This window comes from Perissodus microlepis, chromosome 16, assembly GCF_051167445.1.
Source record: "Perissodus microlepis isolate ML-2025 ecotype Zambia chromosome 16, ASM5116744v1, whole genome shotgun sequence".
Lineage (NCBI taxonomy): Eukaryota > Metazoa > Chordata > Actinopteri > Cichliformes > Cichlidae > Perissodus > Perissodus microlepis.
In genome coordinates, this window is record NC_140476.1 from 13,236,371 (window position 1) to 13,255,388 (window position 19,018).

General features: G+C 39.5%; 1 protein-coding gene across 2 annotated transcripts; it reads right to left on the reverse strand.

Annotated features, from left to right (window-relative positions):
* Positions 1-5,206: 5,206 nt before the first annotated feature.
* sona (SON DNA and RNA binding protein a) lies at positions 5,207-18,464 on the reverse strand. 2 transcript variants are annotated; one of them, XM_084908281.1, is made up of 10 exons: positions 18,299-18,464; positions 16,038-16,133; positions 14,018-14,225; positions 12,868-12,941; positions 10,940-12,751; positions 10,357-10,738; positions 9,679-10,202; positions 9,014-9,501; positions 8,470-8,561; positions 5,207-7,070 (listed from the first exon to the last, which is right to left on the reverse strand). In XM_084908281.1, exons 2-9 carry the CDS (start codon positions 16,063-16,065, stop codon positions 8,487-8,489), a joined length of 3,591 nt encoding a protein of 1,196 aa, XP_084764407.1. In that variant the 5' UTR covers positions 16,066-16,133; positions 18,299-18,464; the 3' UTR covers positions 5,207-7,070; positions 8,470-8,486. The 2 variants fall into 2 exon arrangements, with proteins under 2 accessions (XP_084764407.1, XP_084764408.1); XM_084908282.1 differs by lacking the exon at positions 18,299-18,464 and adding an exon at positions 18,082-18,249.
* Positions 18,465-19,018: the final 554 nt, after the last annotated feature.

The window sequence follows — 19,018 nt, forward strand, 5'->3', positions numbered from 1 at the left end:
TATTGCATTTTTCCACATGAATAATTGAATTAGTTTAAACCTCATCCATAAATTAAAATCGATAGTTGCTCCTTTCCGGTGCCCTCATGAAATATTCACACATGGACGCAACACGTGCAACTTCATTCATGCAGGCGTACATTTTCATTTTTTATTGTTGCTGCCGAGCTCTTTAGTACAGTGTTGGGTGAAGTCTGTCCTTTTGAGGACAGTCGCAAACACATTTGAACTAAAATGTGCACACACACAGTTTTGACAGTACAACGAACCGACAAGTACAGTCAAAGTCACAACCTTTGTTTTACTCGTCTGACCAGTACATGGACCCGCACAGTTCCAGACGCAGCTCACTTGCTTCTGCAGACAGTACTCCAAATCCCTCTCAGAAAAAAGAAAAGAACAGGCATCATATTTTCTCTTTTGTTCTCAGTTTTTCGCCTCTTTTCTCTTCGCTCTCGTCAGCTTTTATCTCGTCGAGCCTCTCATTTCTCTCAAATCCTCTTTTCTCCTTTTTGTCTTGGCTGTCTCTGTTGTCTTCGTTAGTCTGCCTCACACTATAGTGAAACAACTTCCACTCTTATCCAGAACTTCACCACAGGCTGAATTCATCAGCTTATCCAGTGTGTTTGTGCGCACCGGCTTGTGTCTATGGCTACAGTGTGAAGCAGCATTGTAGGAGAAAAGCATGTTCTGAAAATTGAAAGCAAGGGTTGGAGCGTAGAAATTTGTGTATGCGACCTCCTTTCCTGGCTGCCTAACAAAATGGGTAGGGTGCTTGGAATGGGTGGTCGTAGCAAAGCACTCAGCCATCCATCGACCGGCGGCCATTGATCTGCAAAATCCAATGACTCACTAGCTACTCTGAATGCAACCCACATTCATATACATGCAGACGCGACTGTTGTGTTAGTAAACAAGCACACATGAAGACACTGACTGATTAATGTAATTGCAGTCCACAAATTAAATGACTATAATTGGACCAGACTATTTAGACAGAGTCGTTCTTTTGGAGATTGCAGTTAACTGAGATTACAAACCCCAGCCCACACATAGTAATTAAGAAAATGACATTGGAATCTAAAGGTGGAATTGAAATACTGCCTTTGCATTTCTAAGTAAGGTAGTCCTTGTGGGTTTTTTTGTTTTGTTTTTTTGTTTTCAAAACTATGCAAAAATCTAAAACGGGGGACCAGAAACAGGGTGGGGTGCACGTTTTCTTTTAATGCAATACTTTTTTTTATGTGTTATTTTTCCCTTAAAAATAGAGTCACGTGCCACTTTATTAGGAACACCAGTGCATATGCTCATAAATGCAAATACTTAATCAGCCAATCACAAGGTAGCAACTCATAAAGATACCAAAGTTCAAACTGAGCATCAGAATGAGGAAGAAAAGTAATTAATGTCAATTTGAATGTGGCATGGTTGTTGCCAGACAGGCTGGCATAAGTGTTTATGATCTGCAGGGATTTTACTACATATTGGATTACAGAGAATACTCTGAAACAGAGAAAATATCCAGTGAGCAGCAGTTTTCTGGGTGTAAATACCTTTTTCACGGCAAAAGTTAGAGGAGAGCAGCTCAAAGAAAGATGACAGTAACTCAAAAAAAATTATTACAACCAAATTATGCAGAAGAGCATCTTCTGAACAAACAATACAATACAATCTTGAATCAGACATGCAGCAGAAGACCACGCTGGATGTGAATTCTGTCAGCTAATGACAGAAAACTGAGGTTACAATATGCATAGACTTACCGAAATCGACGTTGTCTCATCTGACGAGTCTCGGTTTCTGCTGCAACATTTGGATGGTAGGGTCAGAATTCAGCACAAACAACATTAAAGGACAGATCCGTCATGTCTTGTATCGACAATTAAGGTGATGGTGTAATGATGAGGGGGATATTTCCTTGGCACATCTAGGACACTCAGTACCAACTGAATATTGTTTAAATTCCACAGCTTACCTGAGTAATGTTGCCTGAGGTATAAGGCATGCCTGTCCCTTTATGACTACAGCATACCCATTTTTTGATGGCTTCTATCAACAGGAAATTGTATCATGTGCAAAAGCTCAAACAGTTCGAGAACTGTTTTCTTGAACATGACAGTAAGTTATGTGTGGCCTCCACAGTCACCAGTTCTGAATCCAGTAGAGTACCTTTGGAACATGGTGGAAAAGGAGATTCTCATCAGGGATGTGTAGACAAATCTACAGGAACTCTGTGATGCTATTATGTCAATGTGGGGCAAAAACTCTGGAGAATGTTTTCAGCACCTTGTTGAATCTATGCTATGAAGAACTGAGACAGCTCTGAACATAAAAGGAAATCAAACCAAGCTCTATCAATGTCTACCTAATAAAGGGGTCAGTGACTATACAGTCATTTTTTCAAATCTAGTGTTACAGAACTTACAAATAATTCAATTAAATTAACAATGAGAATGAATACATGTAGGGTTAATGGAATTTTCATGCTGTCTTTCATTTGTGTTTAGAAAAATACCACGATATTCCCCGATATCTTTTTTATGTAAGCTTACCCAATTAAGGTTTCAGACATGCAGGCACAAGTCGTTCGCGTGGGTGTGCAGATACTTACAAAGTGTTACATCATACTGTAAATGAAGAAATGCAGGCAGGTAACAAATTAAAGGGAAAAGCAACATAACGTGTCTTTGTAAGGTGTCAGGTCATCACAAACTGCCAAAGAACCTTCAGTCTGCTTTGGCATTAACTATACAAGTCTGTGTCATTGTTATGGAGGGATGTGACAGTATTCTTCCGAAGGATTTTTCCTCATTTGGTGATTTGATGATGGTGGTAAAGAGCATTCCAATAACAGGTCCAAGCTCTCCATCCAGAAATGATGATTTGATTTGTTTTTATACCTGGTGACTGTAGAGGTCAGAGCTTGTTCACATAAATTTCAGCCCAATGCATTTTTGTCCGGCAGTAAGGAGAAATAAGACCGAAATGTTTGAACAAAGGATAAAGGTCACTCAGAGCAACTTTGTATTGATTCTGTCCAAGAGGACAAGTGGACCTAAAAATGCCAGAGAGATTCCCTCCACAGCAAAAACAGAGCCACTGGATTTCCTCACTCTAGGGTCAAAGGTTCAGGCTTTCCCTTCAATATGACACCATTTTTTAATGGCCCGTGTATTGATTCGACAGGGCTTTGAATGTCCATCTCAATGGAGAGATTTTAAGGCAATGCCGAGAAACAAATGTGTTATCAAGCTTAAAATTCAAAGAGAAAAATCGGATAACTTTTGACAGCAAACTAACAAATAAAAAAGTCACTTCACTCGTGAGAGACTGAAGATGAAATAAATGAAAACGATCCACTGTCAGTCCAAAGCCTTTAATCCATGACCAGGTTGCAGATAAAGACTTTGGTAGAAACTCTCACTGTGGAGTGTTAAGCTTTTTATTTAATTCACCAAGAAAATCCACAGATTAAAGGCTTTCAAACTATCTCCATGAAGGCTCTCCTGTGTAGCTCGTTCTGAGTAACACAAAAGGCTTGCATACCAAAAATAATATTTCAAGTGTCACTTCCCAAACATACTTCTGTTAATGCAGTTCCTACACAATATTTAGGGATTCACATTAGTGTTTTAAGGGCATTTGTTGCAAATCACGTAGTGCGTGATTTCAGACTTCATGTTTCTTGATTTAAGTGTCAAAACTTCCACTATGAAAGTACAGTGGAAATAAAGAGAAAGTGCACCACTTATAGGAGAGATTTATAACTACTGCTTTTTTCTGCCCTAAATAATTTTCTGAAAGGGCATTTTAATTATCTAAGCATTGAGGATATAGTAGCACAAGCCCAGTTCAAACATTATCATTATCTCTATCTATCATTATCTTTTTTTTAAACAGAGAAAATACAAACTGCTCACACACCAACAAACACTCTTCCAAATCAATAACTTGTATAGACTGTGCAGTTGAGCTCCATCGCTACGTATCCTACGTATGCCTATTATGGAGTGTCTTAAACCATGCTCAATCATCAGGGTAAGGAAATCCCAAAAAGTTGATTCTGTTCATCTGGACGTAGCGTAGCCTGTTATGGAGGTTTCTGCCATCAACACAGCACTGATGTGTCAGCACCGGCTTCACACCATATAAATTTGATATTTCGTTTCATATAACTTGGCAATTTCTCTTGAATTCTATCATTTTAATGTAATTGCATTTTTCTTTAAAAAGTGTCATGCCCACATTTTAGGAAGGTGTTATTATTTTCAATATGTTTCCACCAAAAATGGGTGCACTGTGGTCACAGAGGGATGGACATGGTCAGCAACAACACTTAGTTGCTGTTGTTTATTATGTAGTACACTGAGACCAAAGAAATAACCGGAGCCCTATTCCTTGTATGTGTACAGAATCTGTGTTACTTTACCAGTTACACAGATTCTGAGATGTTTAAATTATGCTGTTTATACGAAAGGGCTAAAAAGGGTGCCAAGAAAACATCCCCCACACAATTACACCGCCACCGCAATTTAATATGACTCTACAAATTCAGTAGAGATCATTTAAACCATGCTGTTCCCTTAAAAAATATATATTTAAAAACGCCCCCATAAACTGGTAAATTTAGAGAAAAGTCTTTGACTCCACTAGACAGAACCAAGAGACATTTGATGGAATATTGAGCAGTGCATTGTTTCAGAGTTTGGAGAATTTAATTCATTAAGGGTGGTTCTTACCATGCAATACAAAGCACAAAATCAGTTTCTTTAAACAATGTCATCTACTTATGCATCCAAGTGTTCACATCGCTTTGCCAAATAGTAGTACTAGTATCCATTCGTTTTTCTACATATCCAAAACCTCTAGCTTAAGTATGAACAAGATGTGTTAAATCCACTTCAAATCACCCATCATGCCAGTGTATCGCCACACATCTTTAAAATCACAACGGAAAATTTCTTCACACAAACACTGGATAATTGTTTTTTTATTTATTGCGATTGCGATGCATGTTAGTACAGCACAGCTTGCAGCTGAAAATGCACGCACCCTCTATGGGAAGCTTTACTAGTCCGTATTTATACTAATTCTTGTAATATTCAAAATAATGTTTTGCAATCATGATGATGTCCCTGGAAATTTCTCCAGAAATTAAGATCCACATAAAAATGACTAAAGTCAACAAAGCACAGGAGATCAGAAGTACATATCATTGAGGTTTTTAATAATCATCAACACATTTATGTACAAAGCAAGCGATGTAATATTCAAATGACCAAAAAAGAAAAAAAATCCTAAAATGCATCACCTTGTTTTTTTCTTTCATTAAAATAGCTACCTCAGGGATCAAGTCAACCGAATAAGTCTTGTTAAAACTTTCAGATTCCCTCCTACAGTTAAACAGCCCTGGGCATGGGAGGAAGACAAAGCCAGATGGATTCAGAAATATTCCTCCCTCTAATGAAAACAAATGAATTATGAGTGCAAGATTTTTGTAAAACCAGCAAAAAAAAAAAAAAAAAGAAGCTCGTCCCTGTCAGTTTTCCCAAGAGCACCAAGTTTGTCTTTGTTCTTCAGTTAGGGACAAATTAATTCTATGAAACATGTTTTCCCGGCCCACATAATACAGGATAATGTAATAGCATTTACATGGAAAGCAAATATTAAATGTGATGAAATTAAATCAAAAGGGTTTGTTGGGCGTTTCATGTTTGCACGATACACTTTTCTTGATATCAATTCACTCGTATTTGCCACCTGAGTACAAGACGTGTACATTTCAAGCAGCTACAGTTCTTTCTTCAAAACAAGCATATTGAGAGAAATAACCTGATTGTCAAATACACAAAAACAGAGCATCGTCAACTCATTCTACAGTATTAACCATGCGCTAACCTCAGCTCAGTACAATACAACCATACCTTTCTTGGTACTGACATGCCATGTCTGCCTCTTAAAAAAAAAAAAAGGCCCATAAACACAAACAACTGACATTTAAATGTGTAAACTAAAAACCTGATAAACCTGTACTGATGAACTCTATAAATATGCACCCCTCTTTTTTCTCATCAGGAAACCTTCTCAACCGTTTCTGCCTGTGATCTAAATATAGGATATTCACCACTTGTCTTAAGTACCTCTAAGACAGCCCATCAATCTGCACTGCTTGACATGCCTGACAAATGGCACTTGTTGCCATACTGATGGAAAAATAAACTCCCCTTTCAAAATTTGAAGCAAAACATGTTCCTAAGTTCAAAACATCCCAACAAAGCCCAAATGAAAGACCAGGACAGAATCAAAGATCAGCTTGGTGCTATAAAAACAGGGGGGGAGACTCACACCCAGGGCAGTACAAACTGAATTAGTCATGTTTAGTGAACTGAAATTCTTTTTTTCATTGCCACAATTCAAGCACTCTTTTTTTTTTGGCAACCTATATATTCAAATGACTCTTTCCTTCAAAAGAACCTGTGGTTACTCTCTCACCCTGGAGATCCAAGCTTATTAAAACACGTGAGGATCTACTATCTCTACCTTAATATGCATTATTTATTTATAAAATCAGGGACTAGAGATAACCGAGGGAAAAATACAGCAGAACAAGGAAACAGTCTCCACTGAACACAATTCTTAAGAAAGCATGAAGGTAAAACAAATGTAGAGAAACTTGGAGGCAGTTTACAAAAACACTTGCGCCACTAGTTTGGTTTGTTTTCTCTTCAGTCTTTACAACAGTGACTGCTTGCATAAGCAGAAACACTGAGGTGTTGGTGGTGTAAGTCACTATGTACAAACACACACGCGCACACACACAGTACAGTCGTCCAACCGTTGCACGCCCCAGAGTCCCCAGTTTTCTCAGTGGCATCACAGGTGGAAGTCTGGTTGTATCTCACTCCGACAAACCGGGGAGCAGAGTGGGCAGTGGCCAGTACTCCTATGTTGTGTATGACAACTATGGTGCTCCTCCACTCAACCAAGTCATCTGTCTAACAGAGAGAAAAGTCCTTTTGGGGGGGGAAAAGACAAAAAAATGTTTTCCTTCAGTCCTTCGAGGGAAGAGGCTGTATAGAGACAAAGACAGAGGAAAATATAAATGTATGGTATTTTGTCTAGTTTGATTAATCAACAAAAATCACAAAACTGATTAAATAATCACCATCTATTCACAAAAACAGGGCTGTAATGTGCATTTATTTTTTCTGAATTATTTGGTTTGGTATGAACTGTTCTCAGGTCGGTATACCCTGTGAGCTTAAACTATAATAGCTCTACTGATGTTGACGTGCTTGTGTTCTAAATTAGTACTAAAATTAGAGGGGGGGGGTGCTCCACTCAAGGCGTTTTGGCAGTGCACAAGTTGTTGTCCACCAGCTATAGACTAAAAGCTGCATGCCTTTCCAGGCTAATGTATGACCTAGTGCCTAAATATTTGCATGAACAAAAATAACATATTTAGAGGTCTCCGTTGCTATGGGAAACACAAACAGTGTCATTTACAAGAACAAAAGTAAAATTTATATTTTCAACTGTCAGATGAGCAGCTATAATAGTAAATGTGCAATTTTAAGGTTTAAAGTTGAAATTGCACAGTTGGCTTTAGTGATTTAGTAATGTAGTTAAAACAAAGAACTTGTGAACTCTTTGGAATTGCCAAGATTTTAAAGTGATTACTTGTAAATGAGGCCCGACTTCATCAGAGTCACAATTATGGACAAACAATCAGCCCACACTAATCACAGCAAACAGTCAGATAAAAATCAGACACATTATTCATAATCGCTTTTAAAATGTTTGTAATTTCAAAGAGTTTACAAGTCATTCCTTAGAAAATAATGAATGCTACACCTTTCTGAATGTACAACACGGACACTTCACATTTGTAGCATTTGATGGGCTATAACTTTGTGTCATTCAATTATATAAAAATTAAATTAAAAAAAAGTTTATTTGATGGAGACTAATGATTAAGCTGCTGAAAGGTGTTGCAGCACATAGCAGAATGAGGAACCTACAGGAGAATAATGCATAATTTATGAAATTAATATAAAGACTAGGGCTTCCACGATTAGTCGACTATCAAAAGTGTGAGATGCTCGAGAGTATACTCCGATGTCCTGTTATATTTTAGATAGCAAGGAGCAGACGGCTGAGTTTATTAAACTCCACCGAAACAATCTGCAAACTTCATTAAAATTTAATAAACTATCATCTTGTCTTTATTTTTAGTTAGCACATACCTTAAATACTTAAACCTGTAAGCTAATGATAGTTATATAAGAGCAGATACATGCTGGTGCAATAAGCTGTACGTTTTACGTTCAATGGATGCATGATCTGATTAGTCGACTAATCACAAAAATAATCGGTGGCTAGTCGACTATCAAAATAATCGTTTGTGGCAGCCCTAATAAAGACGAAGGTACAGACTGATATAGAAATGAAATAAAGACAGACTTTTACCTTGAGGGTTGGGGTGTTTAGCTTTCATCATCGGAGACATGTGGTTTAGCAGTGGCCATCTCCTCCTTGCTATTTGCTATCATCTTACACTTCTACAAAAAAAACAAAACAAAAAACATCAGGTAAAGAATGGTCCATACTTTAGATATATGAACCATTACAGAAATGTTATGGGGTTCAAAAGTAGAAAACACAAGTGAAAGAAATTCCATTGTGTTCTTTGCATGGTGACAAACAACTTCACCTCAATATAACTGAACCTTGAAAAACATTATGTCACTATGTCAAATATTTAATATTCTAACTGCTTTCAATTTGCACTTACTGTGATTTGTTTTAGATGGCTATATCCAACACATTATTCTTTCAATAGACATAAACCTACTCAAATAAAAAGATAAATGTACTAAAGCCTTGAACAATTTTAAAAAATTAATAAATAAAAACAAAAACAAAAAAAACACTGCACTACAATATTTTCTGTTCCACATGATTTCAGAAAAACAGCAACGTCAATCAATCTGAAGCAAAACCACACGTTTACCTCAGTAAGCTCTTTGATGGTATGTATGTTAGCCTGCTGAGTGACTTTCCTCTTGGCTTCCTCGATGTGGTCCAGGTTAAGAGATGGTGTTGGTGGGACAAGGCACGGGGGAGGCTTGTTAGTTATTGTAGGAAGTGGAGCAAGGGGAGGCATGGCCGCCAGGGCACCCATGTTGGTCAAGGCAGCGGTCATAGTAGCTGCTGTCATACTTGCCACAGCAGCACTCATAGTGATATTTGACATGCTGGGTATTCCCGGAATATTTGGTAACCCCATTGGACCCATGTTGGGCATATTCGGCATGTTCGGCATTCCCATGCCCATTGGAAGGGGCAAAGGTAAAGGTAAGGAGATGGGGGAAGGAGATGGAGTAGGCAGAGGGAGCTGAAGGATGGCTTTTGGTCGAAGACTCTCAGGAATTGGAACCCCGGCCTTGGCACACATGGCAGCAGCATTAGCCTTGGCTATCTCGAGCAACTGATCCTTATCTGAGGAAAGGAGGGTAAAAGATTGACAGAATGAGGGGTAACACATTAGGGCAAAGGAAGCTTAGATTAAAAAATGGAATTAAGAAACAAAACCTCTTGTATATGTGGAGCACAAAAAGAAAAATCACGTAAACATGTTGCATAAATGTTTAGAAATATAACATCAAAATGTCTTACCCAGATCAGTCAGCCTTGGAGGAGTCTTGCTGGTGCTGCGTCGTGTCCGGGACCCTGAGCGACGTTGTTTGCGGAGGATGAGAACTGGAGAGTGGCTAGGTTCCCTCTTCCACCTGTCTCGTCTGTCAAAGGATCGACTGCGAAATACTGGGCGCCTCCCTCGACCCCTCGACCTTGACCTGCGTCTACGATCCGGTGAACGAGATCTGGATCGCCTGCTTCTGTCTCCTGATCTGGACCTTTTTCTGCGGCCAGTGGAGCGACTCTTAGAGCGCTTACTCCTTTCTGTGGACTTCCTCCTTCCTCTGGGATTTGGTGAGTGTGAACGAGATCGCCTCCTGCGGGTTGGAGAACGGGACTTGGACCGGCGCGTTTTGTTTCGTGACTTGGACCGTGAGCGCTTGCGTCGCGTGGCAGACCGTGACCTTGATCTCCGACGACGGGCAGGGCTCCGAGATTTGGACCGCCGCTTCTTCCTCTCTGATGGAGAAACAGATTCTCTTTTCTTCACTGGAGACTTGGACCTAAGGGAAGGTAAATGATAAGACTGATAACCGTACACTGTACTCACATTTAATATCTGTACACAGTCCAACAGTTTAACAACTACAGAACAAGCAAGAGGGAGAGATTTCTCTCTTTTATTATTTTGGTATCATGTAATACCACAAAACAAACCTGGACAGTTTTCTTCTGGATGTAGACTTTGATGCTGAACGCCGAGGTGATGAAGTTGAACGAGAAAGTTTTCTGTGCTCCGCAGGTGAGGGAGATGGGGAAAGCTGCTTTTTCTGTACTTCTGGAGATGCTGAACGTGAGGAGCTTCTCTGGCTTTTCGATCCCGTTTTAACTGGAGATTCCTCATCTGAGCCTTCCGAACAATCTGACCCATCCGTGCCAGTGCCAGGCTCTTGAGAAACAGACCTGGACCTGGAAGCATCTCCCACTTTTTGAGGAGAATCTGAACTTGTCTGATTAACAAGCTCATCCTGCAACTTTTCTGAAGAATTCCCAATTTCAGAGCTGGAAGATGTTGCTGGGAGTACCGGCTTCCAAGCACCTGCAACGTCAATGACATATCATATGAAGATATGCACATTTGCATAAACTAAACCAATCAATCAATTAAATGAATTACTTGAATCTAATGATAAGTAGGGGCAATACATGAATTGGGACACTTTTATGAAGATAAAAACATCTGGAGAAAAACATTGGTTTTCATGGCTTACTTAAATATTTTGAAGGGAAAAGGTCTCACCTTCTGTAGCTGCAAGTCCTCCATTTTCCCCAGCAACCTTAAGCAAGGAGGGCTTCTTCTGTTTAACTGGGGAAGGAGATGTGGATCTGGCTGGAGATGAGCTGTCAGAAAGCCCACCACTTGACTCAGACCTAGACCTGCAGTCGGCAGACTCAGATTTAGACTTTGATCTTCTTCCACTCTTCCTAGGAGTTTTGGACCTCCTTTTGCTAGCCGGTGGTGAATGTGACTTTAACCGGTGTCTTCGAGTCAATGAGCGAGACCTAGAGCGTCTACTAGACCGTGGTGGTGAACGGTTTCTCTTAGCAGGGGAACGAGAGCGCCTTCTGACTGGAGATCGGGATTTAGACCGCCGTCTGGAGGGAGGGGTCCTGGATTTTGTTCGTTTGCGGGGACTCCTGGATCTGGAGCGACGACTGCGCTTAAGCACTACAATAGAACGTGACCGAGTTCGTCTGCTCCTGCGGACCGACCGAGATCTTGAACGACGGGATCTGGGGAGTGGTGATCGCTTGCGCCGAGACAAGGATCGACTCCTGGAGCGTCTCCCTCCAGTACGTCTTGCTGGTGACCGTGATCTGGAGCGGCCAAAGGGACGTCTGGATCTAGAGTGGGAGCGACGGGGTCTAGTGATTGAACGTGACAGCGAACGTCTGCCAACTCCACCCCCACGGCGAGGTGAGCGGGTCCTGGAGTGCCGCGTGCCTCCACGGGAACGGGACTTTGACCTTCGACTTCTCCTCGGAGACCGAGACAGAGATGGTGACCTCCGCCTGTCACGTTTAGGGGACCGTGATATCTTTCTTTTTGGAGACGGAGAAGGATGACGACGCTTTGGGGAAACAGATAGGGAACTCCTCCGCCGTTTCGGAGACCTGGACTTCCTTGGAGACTTTGACACTTTCTTTTTAGGGGTGACAGAGTGAGAAGTAGATCGGGACCGACGGCTTACTCTTTTTGGAGACTTGCGGGGGGGAGACAGTGACTTCGTCTGGGATTTAGGGGTCTCGGAGCGGGACCGAGAACCGGCGTGTTTTATAGGACTTGCAGATCGTTTTCCCTTTGAGGTTGACCTGGAATGGGTTCTTGACCGTTCTTTCACTAATGATGTTGTCTGAGACTCCTGCCTGCTGGGACTACGTGATGGTGACCGACTTGGGCCTGACTCAGACTTCTTTATTTCTAGGGTTCTGGAAGGTGAAGGAGAATTACGCAATTCATCCTCCGTGACTTTCGCCCTTTGAATTGAATTTGTCTGATCTTTCAGTACTGGGTCATCTCTTTGAGCAGCACCTTCCTGTTTTGGGATTATGTCAGGCAATTCCTGGGCATGGCTGAATGTACCATCTCCCTGACTGAACTCTGTTTTAACTGTTGCCATCTGGACTGCCTCTTCCTGGTCTACAGAGGGTGATCTCATAGGCTTCTCCTCCAATTCATTAATGTTACTGTCCTGCGCCTCAGTTGTGGGCACATCGATATCTGATGTCTCTTCTTTTTTGACTCCAAGCAATTCAGATTTCTGCTCAATGATGGGAAGGGGTTTCTCCTCCCCTCGTTTGCCTTTTGGAACCAGTCTGGATACTGGTTCTTTGAGGTCAGATGCCACAGCTGGAGCGTATTTACCACCACCAGATGCTTTGCCTCCTTCACCTTCAGAGTCTGAACCTGAGGCAGAGCTACTTTCAGAAGGGGAGCGAGATGGGGATTTCCTTTCCTGCTTTTCATCTTTCTTTCTCTTTTTTTTCTTCTTTTTAGCTGCATGCCTTTTTTGTTTTTTGGATTTTGTCTCTCCCTCTGTATCAACACGATCTGAAGAAAATCACAATTTAGAAAGAAAAAAGAAAACGACAAAAAAAAAAGAGTTGACATTAAACCATTGCTTTTTAAGCAATCATCAATTATAGCCATGTCTGACTTTCTCCTACCTGTAATTGGATCCTTTTTGCTTTCTTCCTTGATTCCTTGGTCTCCAACTCCTGCAGCTGCTGCCAGTCTGGCACTAAAAATACAACAAAAACTAAGTTAAAGAGATTTTTCTTTGTTAATCTGTTAAAAAAAATTAACACAAATGAAACAAAAAATTTCAGCTATTCTATCAAAAAAGGTTCACAGACAGTGAAAATTTATTGAAATAGCACACTGGGTTGATTCAGAATTCATTAAGTCTTTAGTCAAAGGCAAAACCTGCTACTTTTATGCGCAGATGTATAGATCTGTTAACTGGCTTTGAAGTTGAGGTCAGCCTAATTGCAACCATGGGCTCATTTAGACAAAATTGATTTGTCATGAGTGTTTTAATAGAGATGCAGACAGTGTTATATTCATGCAATTTCAATTGAATGAATGGTACCAACAAAAGAAAGATACAACATGTAGATATAGACCTTTAGAAAATTCAGATAATGTGCACGTGTCTGTTCTGCACCAAGGTTTAGAGAGGACACAGATCATTGGTTGTTGAGGTAGCTGATTAAATGTTGTGATTCCTCTCAAACTGCTCATCAAAAGAGAACAGATCCATCAAAAATCTTTATAATTCGTGCAGTCTGTGCCCAACAAAAAAGGCACCTTGTGACTTTTCTTAGAAAAGCTTCCTATTTAATATAGGACATTTTTTAAAACAACTTTTATCTTATTTTAGTGGTTTACAATTTCAGTTATTTCTACTTACATTAAAAAGAAAAAAGAAAAATGCAACGTCTATGTGTTGTTTTAGTCAGATTACATTTGTCTACAATTATGACTTACATAATGAACAATCACATCTTAAAATTTAAGATTGCAAATAATTTCCAATGGTTTGAATACAGGATTTTCCCTGGTCAAATGTAGGCCTTCAAGGCACAAGAGTAAGCATGAATCGGTCCATGTACAGTAACGGCAAAGAGTCAACTACAGAAATCTAAGCACTTCTGAATAACAAAACTGATTATTTTGTTTTGGAAAATTAAACTTTTATTAATCAATTGCTTTTGTATGCAAGAAAAAAAATCCTAAATATTAAGTAATGTACAATTTTTACTGTGCCAACTTATCAAGTCTCATATTTAGTTTAGAATTTTAAATTTTTCCAACCTGGCTCTGGTGGTCCTGACAGGTCTCGGTGGAGGTGGAGGCTCAACATCAGACTCGGCACCAGATTCTGAACTACTCTCCTTCTCGCCCTTCCTCCGCCTCTTCTTCTTCTTGCTCTTGTGTTTTCTGTGTTTCTTGTTTTTCTTGTGGGAAGGCTCAAGCTCTTCCTTGGCATTCATGTCATCTTTCTCAGGTGCCTCCCCCTCACCTGCACAGGGAATCCAATATTTCAAATTACACAAGTCTTTGACAAACAGAAAATGAAAAATCTACAGCAAGCAGATACCATTTAGTTCTATACGGTTCATCTAGTTTATAGTGTAATGTTGTGAGCAAACTGTTATGAGACAGTTTACAGATATTGGTTAGCACCAGCATTAGGGTTGGGTCATATCATACCGTTCACGGTAATACCGGTATAATGTCGGGCAATGATAAGAAAATGAAATATTGCAATAGAATATGGGTAAAACTTACTGACAATACCCAGAGAACCATGTTGGGTAATTTACCACTTTTCATGTATAGTTGTTTTTTTGGGTTTTTTTTTAAAGGCAAGAGCACCCAGTAGGAAGGGTGATGGCCACACACTCTCTGTGAATTCACTCAACAATTACCTGCGTAATTCGAACACTTTTGTAACAAAACATCACACAGACTTTGTGCTCCAAACTGGACTTTGTGTCCACGGAGCTGGTATCTTGAATATCCTGTTCGATGTCAAATCCAACACTGGGTGAAAACAGTTCAAGAGAAAACCAGAACCATCTAGAGAGAGGGATAACTGTAACCAACTCTGTACATGGTTCTGGGGAATGCCAGATGGTGTTCAAGAGCGCTGGTCAAACATAATGAAGCATGAGATATTCTGAATGTTCAGTCTGTTTTGATAACCTTCTTCAGCCAGTTTCAAGCATCTAGTAGATGGGATGAGCAGCTGATCAATGATACTGACAGAACAGCAGGCAGCAAAACCTGTGCCCAAACAACTACATCATTCCCAACAGGCTTTAAGGTTGTGTTTCCCATACACTTGGAATACAAGGATTGACATCTCATTCACAATTTAGTTTTCACTGGCGATCACAGCCCACCCAAACAACTATCAAATTACAGTGCATACCTAGATAGTAGCTTTACCTGTTTGAGAGAATACTAGATCTAATTATTGGTAATTATTTTACCCAAGATAAAAGACGACTTTTTGGCAGCTGCAGTGGCGTTTGGTTCTACATTGTCCTGTTTGTACAATGTAAACACATTTTTACCAATCAGATGCCTGCTTATTGTTTACTAGTGATAGGCAAACAGCTCTGATCAATACTACCACCACCTGGCACTAATAGGACATTACATCTTACACAGCATTGCAAAAGAACAATATTTTCAGACGAAACAGTCATGTAAACCATTACATTTTTTTTTTTTGTATTTTAATAATTTAATCACTATTCAAATATTCAACAATGATCGTATTTGTGTCCATGCCTAATAACAAGCAGTGTTTCCAGTGAGTCACTCTCATTCTGAACAGATCATTATTTGTTGGGAACTAATTAACTGTAAACAGACTAATTAATCATTTAGTTATCTTCATGTCAATGGGCTTGCTATGTGCAAAGGGAAGTAAAGGGCTTTACACAAAGAGAGGAGCATATGGTGAAACAGAAAAACACAAGGTGAAACGAAGACCAGAGGAGAGAAACTAGCACAAATACTGTGGTTTATCCATCCCAAAAATGAAGACTAAAAGGCATCCTCAATCATGCAGTGAGACCAGTTCAGCATGGAGCTTTACAGAAATTAAAAGCAACTTGATATTTTTTTGTAAATTTATTTTAAATCTCACATAAATTAGAGATAACAATAAATATAAGTTATATTTTATTCATTTCACATAAATTTACTGAGGCACAGACTTACACTTTAACACTGAAATCTGTGGGGCAAAAACAAACTTAAACAAAATGGGTCAAATCTGAACAGATTCGGACCTCTTTGGGGCTTGTGCATCGCTTACCCGAGGGGATGTCCACTGCACACTCCATTATGCTGTTGTGCTGATCTTGTAAAAGATTCTTTCAATGTCACTGGTGTGCTGTTCCCTCTCTCAACTCTAGGGAGAGAAAAAGGTAATTTAACTTGAGCAACAAACGGATGCCATACCAACAGAAGTATAGATTCACCATACTTTAGTATACATTTTGGTAATGCTACTGAAACTGCTAATATTTCCTCAAACTACATGTAAGGATGAAAACTTTCTACTGATTTGGAGCAAAACAGTAATCATTGGTTGTTATGAGTCAACCACTGTTGATGACTAAATACCATGTAATACCATTTAAGTAACATTCACGTATCTAATAAAAAAAAACAGCCCGATCTAATTGGTTTTAAATGTCGTGGGAGAAATATTCTTAATGCCTAACATGAGTCTGAAGAAAAATTTGTTTAACTACACTTGTGTTTTATTTGCCCCTGCAATTATCCAAAGGTACAAAAACTGCCCCAAAGTAATCAGTAGGGCTGTGATTAAAGCTGCTCTGTTTTTCTAAAACAAAAGAAAGAAAAAAAAGACACAGTGTACTCTACCCAGTCCCCATGGCAAGCCAACTTAATGCTCCCTCACAAATAATATAGCCATGGTGCGATAAATACTGATTTTGATTTTACCAAAACAAATGAATTATTTGAGAACAGCCTTCTACTAGGAAACTAAGGTAGCTCATCTATGAAAAAGGATATAAACCAGTACATCAAAATCAGACAATATTCTGAAAGAAAAACAGAATAGCTTGGCCTATATTTAACCACAAGTTTTACCGTGAAACAACAACAGACCATCAAACGGAAATCTTCCTACATTTCTCTAATTTTTAAAATGACTGACGATTAACACTTAAGTCCCTTGTCTTGTACAGCAACTTCCATATTAAAACTGGTATATTTCTGGAAAATTATCAATTAACACTCTTCAAGATTACTCTGGAAATAAACAATGAAGTATCAACCAGAAAAATCAACATAGATAACACAGATTTAGCAGATGAGTATCCTTTAATATTTACATGTCCAAAGAACAAAACATTGCTCTTTTATTCCGCTACTGAAGAAAGTGGTTTTCTAGCACTTCCAGTAATATGTCTACTATAAGCCAATATCATAACCCATTTAGCACATAATAACCAGAATCAGGTAGTTTACCCTTGCTGTCTACCAAACAAAGGTGAATCTGAATTGTGAAGGCAAACATATTTCAAAAGTATTCAACAGTGTAACTTAGCCACGTAGTTTTAAGCAATAATGCTTCGTTAGCCAAAATCTAAGATCAACGGACATCTTAAGTAACATCTGAAAAACGATTCTATAAATCTTTTACAATCAGGTCCCAATTGCTTATTTGAGGATTTTAATTCGGTTTTTTCTTTCCATTAAACTCCGCACATTACTCACGGACGAAGTGGTTTTGTAACGCTAAAGCTTTAACAAAGCCATCAGTAGTCTTTGCCAGCATGGATACATAACCTGCGAAAAGCACCAATGTTCACAAACATTATTAATAACGCCACTTTCGGGACGTAAAGGCTTCACTTAAGGATAAATTCAGAACTGGTTACTTCAACGAAAACAAAAACGATACTACGCTAAGATGCACACGGTGTTAAGTAGCTAACACGTTTAGTGGACGTTACGTTTCTCTATTAAAGCTAAGGCTAACGCCAGAGAACACATTATTTTTGGATTCAGTTACCTTGAGCTAGTTTAGCTGGCCTTTCAGCAACAGATAGATTATACTACAGTTTTGATTAACTGCGAAATACAACCCTCCTGTACTCGCAGACCAAAAGCTAAATGAATGGCGAAAGCAAGGGACACAAAGTTTCAAACTGCGACAGTTCGTTAACACGTTAGATAAGCCGCTGTCGGGCCTGCGCTGCTAAGGGTAACATTCATTCACAGATGACTGCAGCTGGTTGCTGCTAGTTAACGTTAGCTTACTTTTAAAGAACAATAATTCCGATGTTTGTCAAACTATTATTCCCTTTAACCCAAACGCTTACCAGCTAGGCAACACGAAAGCAGTAAAAGACAACTATACTGCCTGCACACCTCGGCCTCAATGTCGGCTCATTGCCCGCTTGCTCTCCAGCGAGGACATTACCGCTAGCCATAGCATGCTCGTTAGCTAGTTTGCTAATCACTTGGCTGCTACTTCTTTCAACAAAACAGATTAGTTCGTTCGTTCATCATACAGCCCTTTCAGTGACGCAAACTTACTGGGTTAATGTTGGATGGCTGCGCTTCCCGCGTAGAGGATGCCAAATGAATGCAAATTGCCCGAAGCTAAGAAGTCACTGAATATGCTAACCGTAGTCGTTAGCCAACTAGATGCCCCGCCATGATGGGGAAGGTATCCCAACATGCCATGCTCCGCGGGTTTGAATGGCGGCGTCACTGTCTCCTAGGCAACTCCAAGCGCAGCCAAATGCATTAAAACTTGACATGTTTATATCTCGATGTTTTCCTGTTTATTAATTACTTTAGCTTACAATGCAAAAAACCCTCTATAGCCATATCGTGTACAGAAGTGGTGGTGTGGAAATTTAGTCCACTGTACACATAGTTTAGGCATGTAGTTTAAGCTACTCTCTTGAACGCTATTTACTCAACAAACTTGGATTTTGGTTTTGATGCACTTCTGCTGATATTTGTTTAGAAATATTTTCGGCCTGAAGTGTTTTTCATAATTTTTCCAGAATTTGGTATGAATAGAAAGCTAGATTTATTTTTAAGATTTTTAATAAATAGTCTTCATAGACTCTTGTATCCATTCAATTTAGGGGCAAAAAAAACTGTTAAAACGTATATTTAAGCCACCGTTCTCTCTTTGAATCGTCTTTGGATTTCAACAGGGATGCATAGGTGGTTTATCACAGACACGTTTCTTTGAGACATGTATTCACTTTGAAAATCAGAGCCAAACAGAATTAGGGGCAA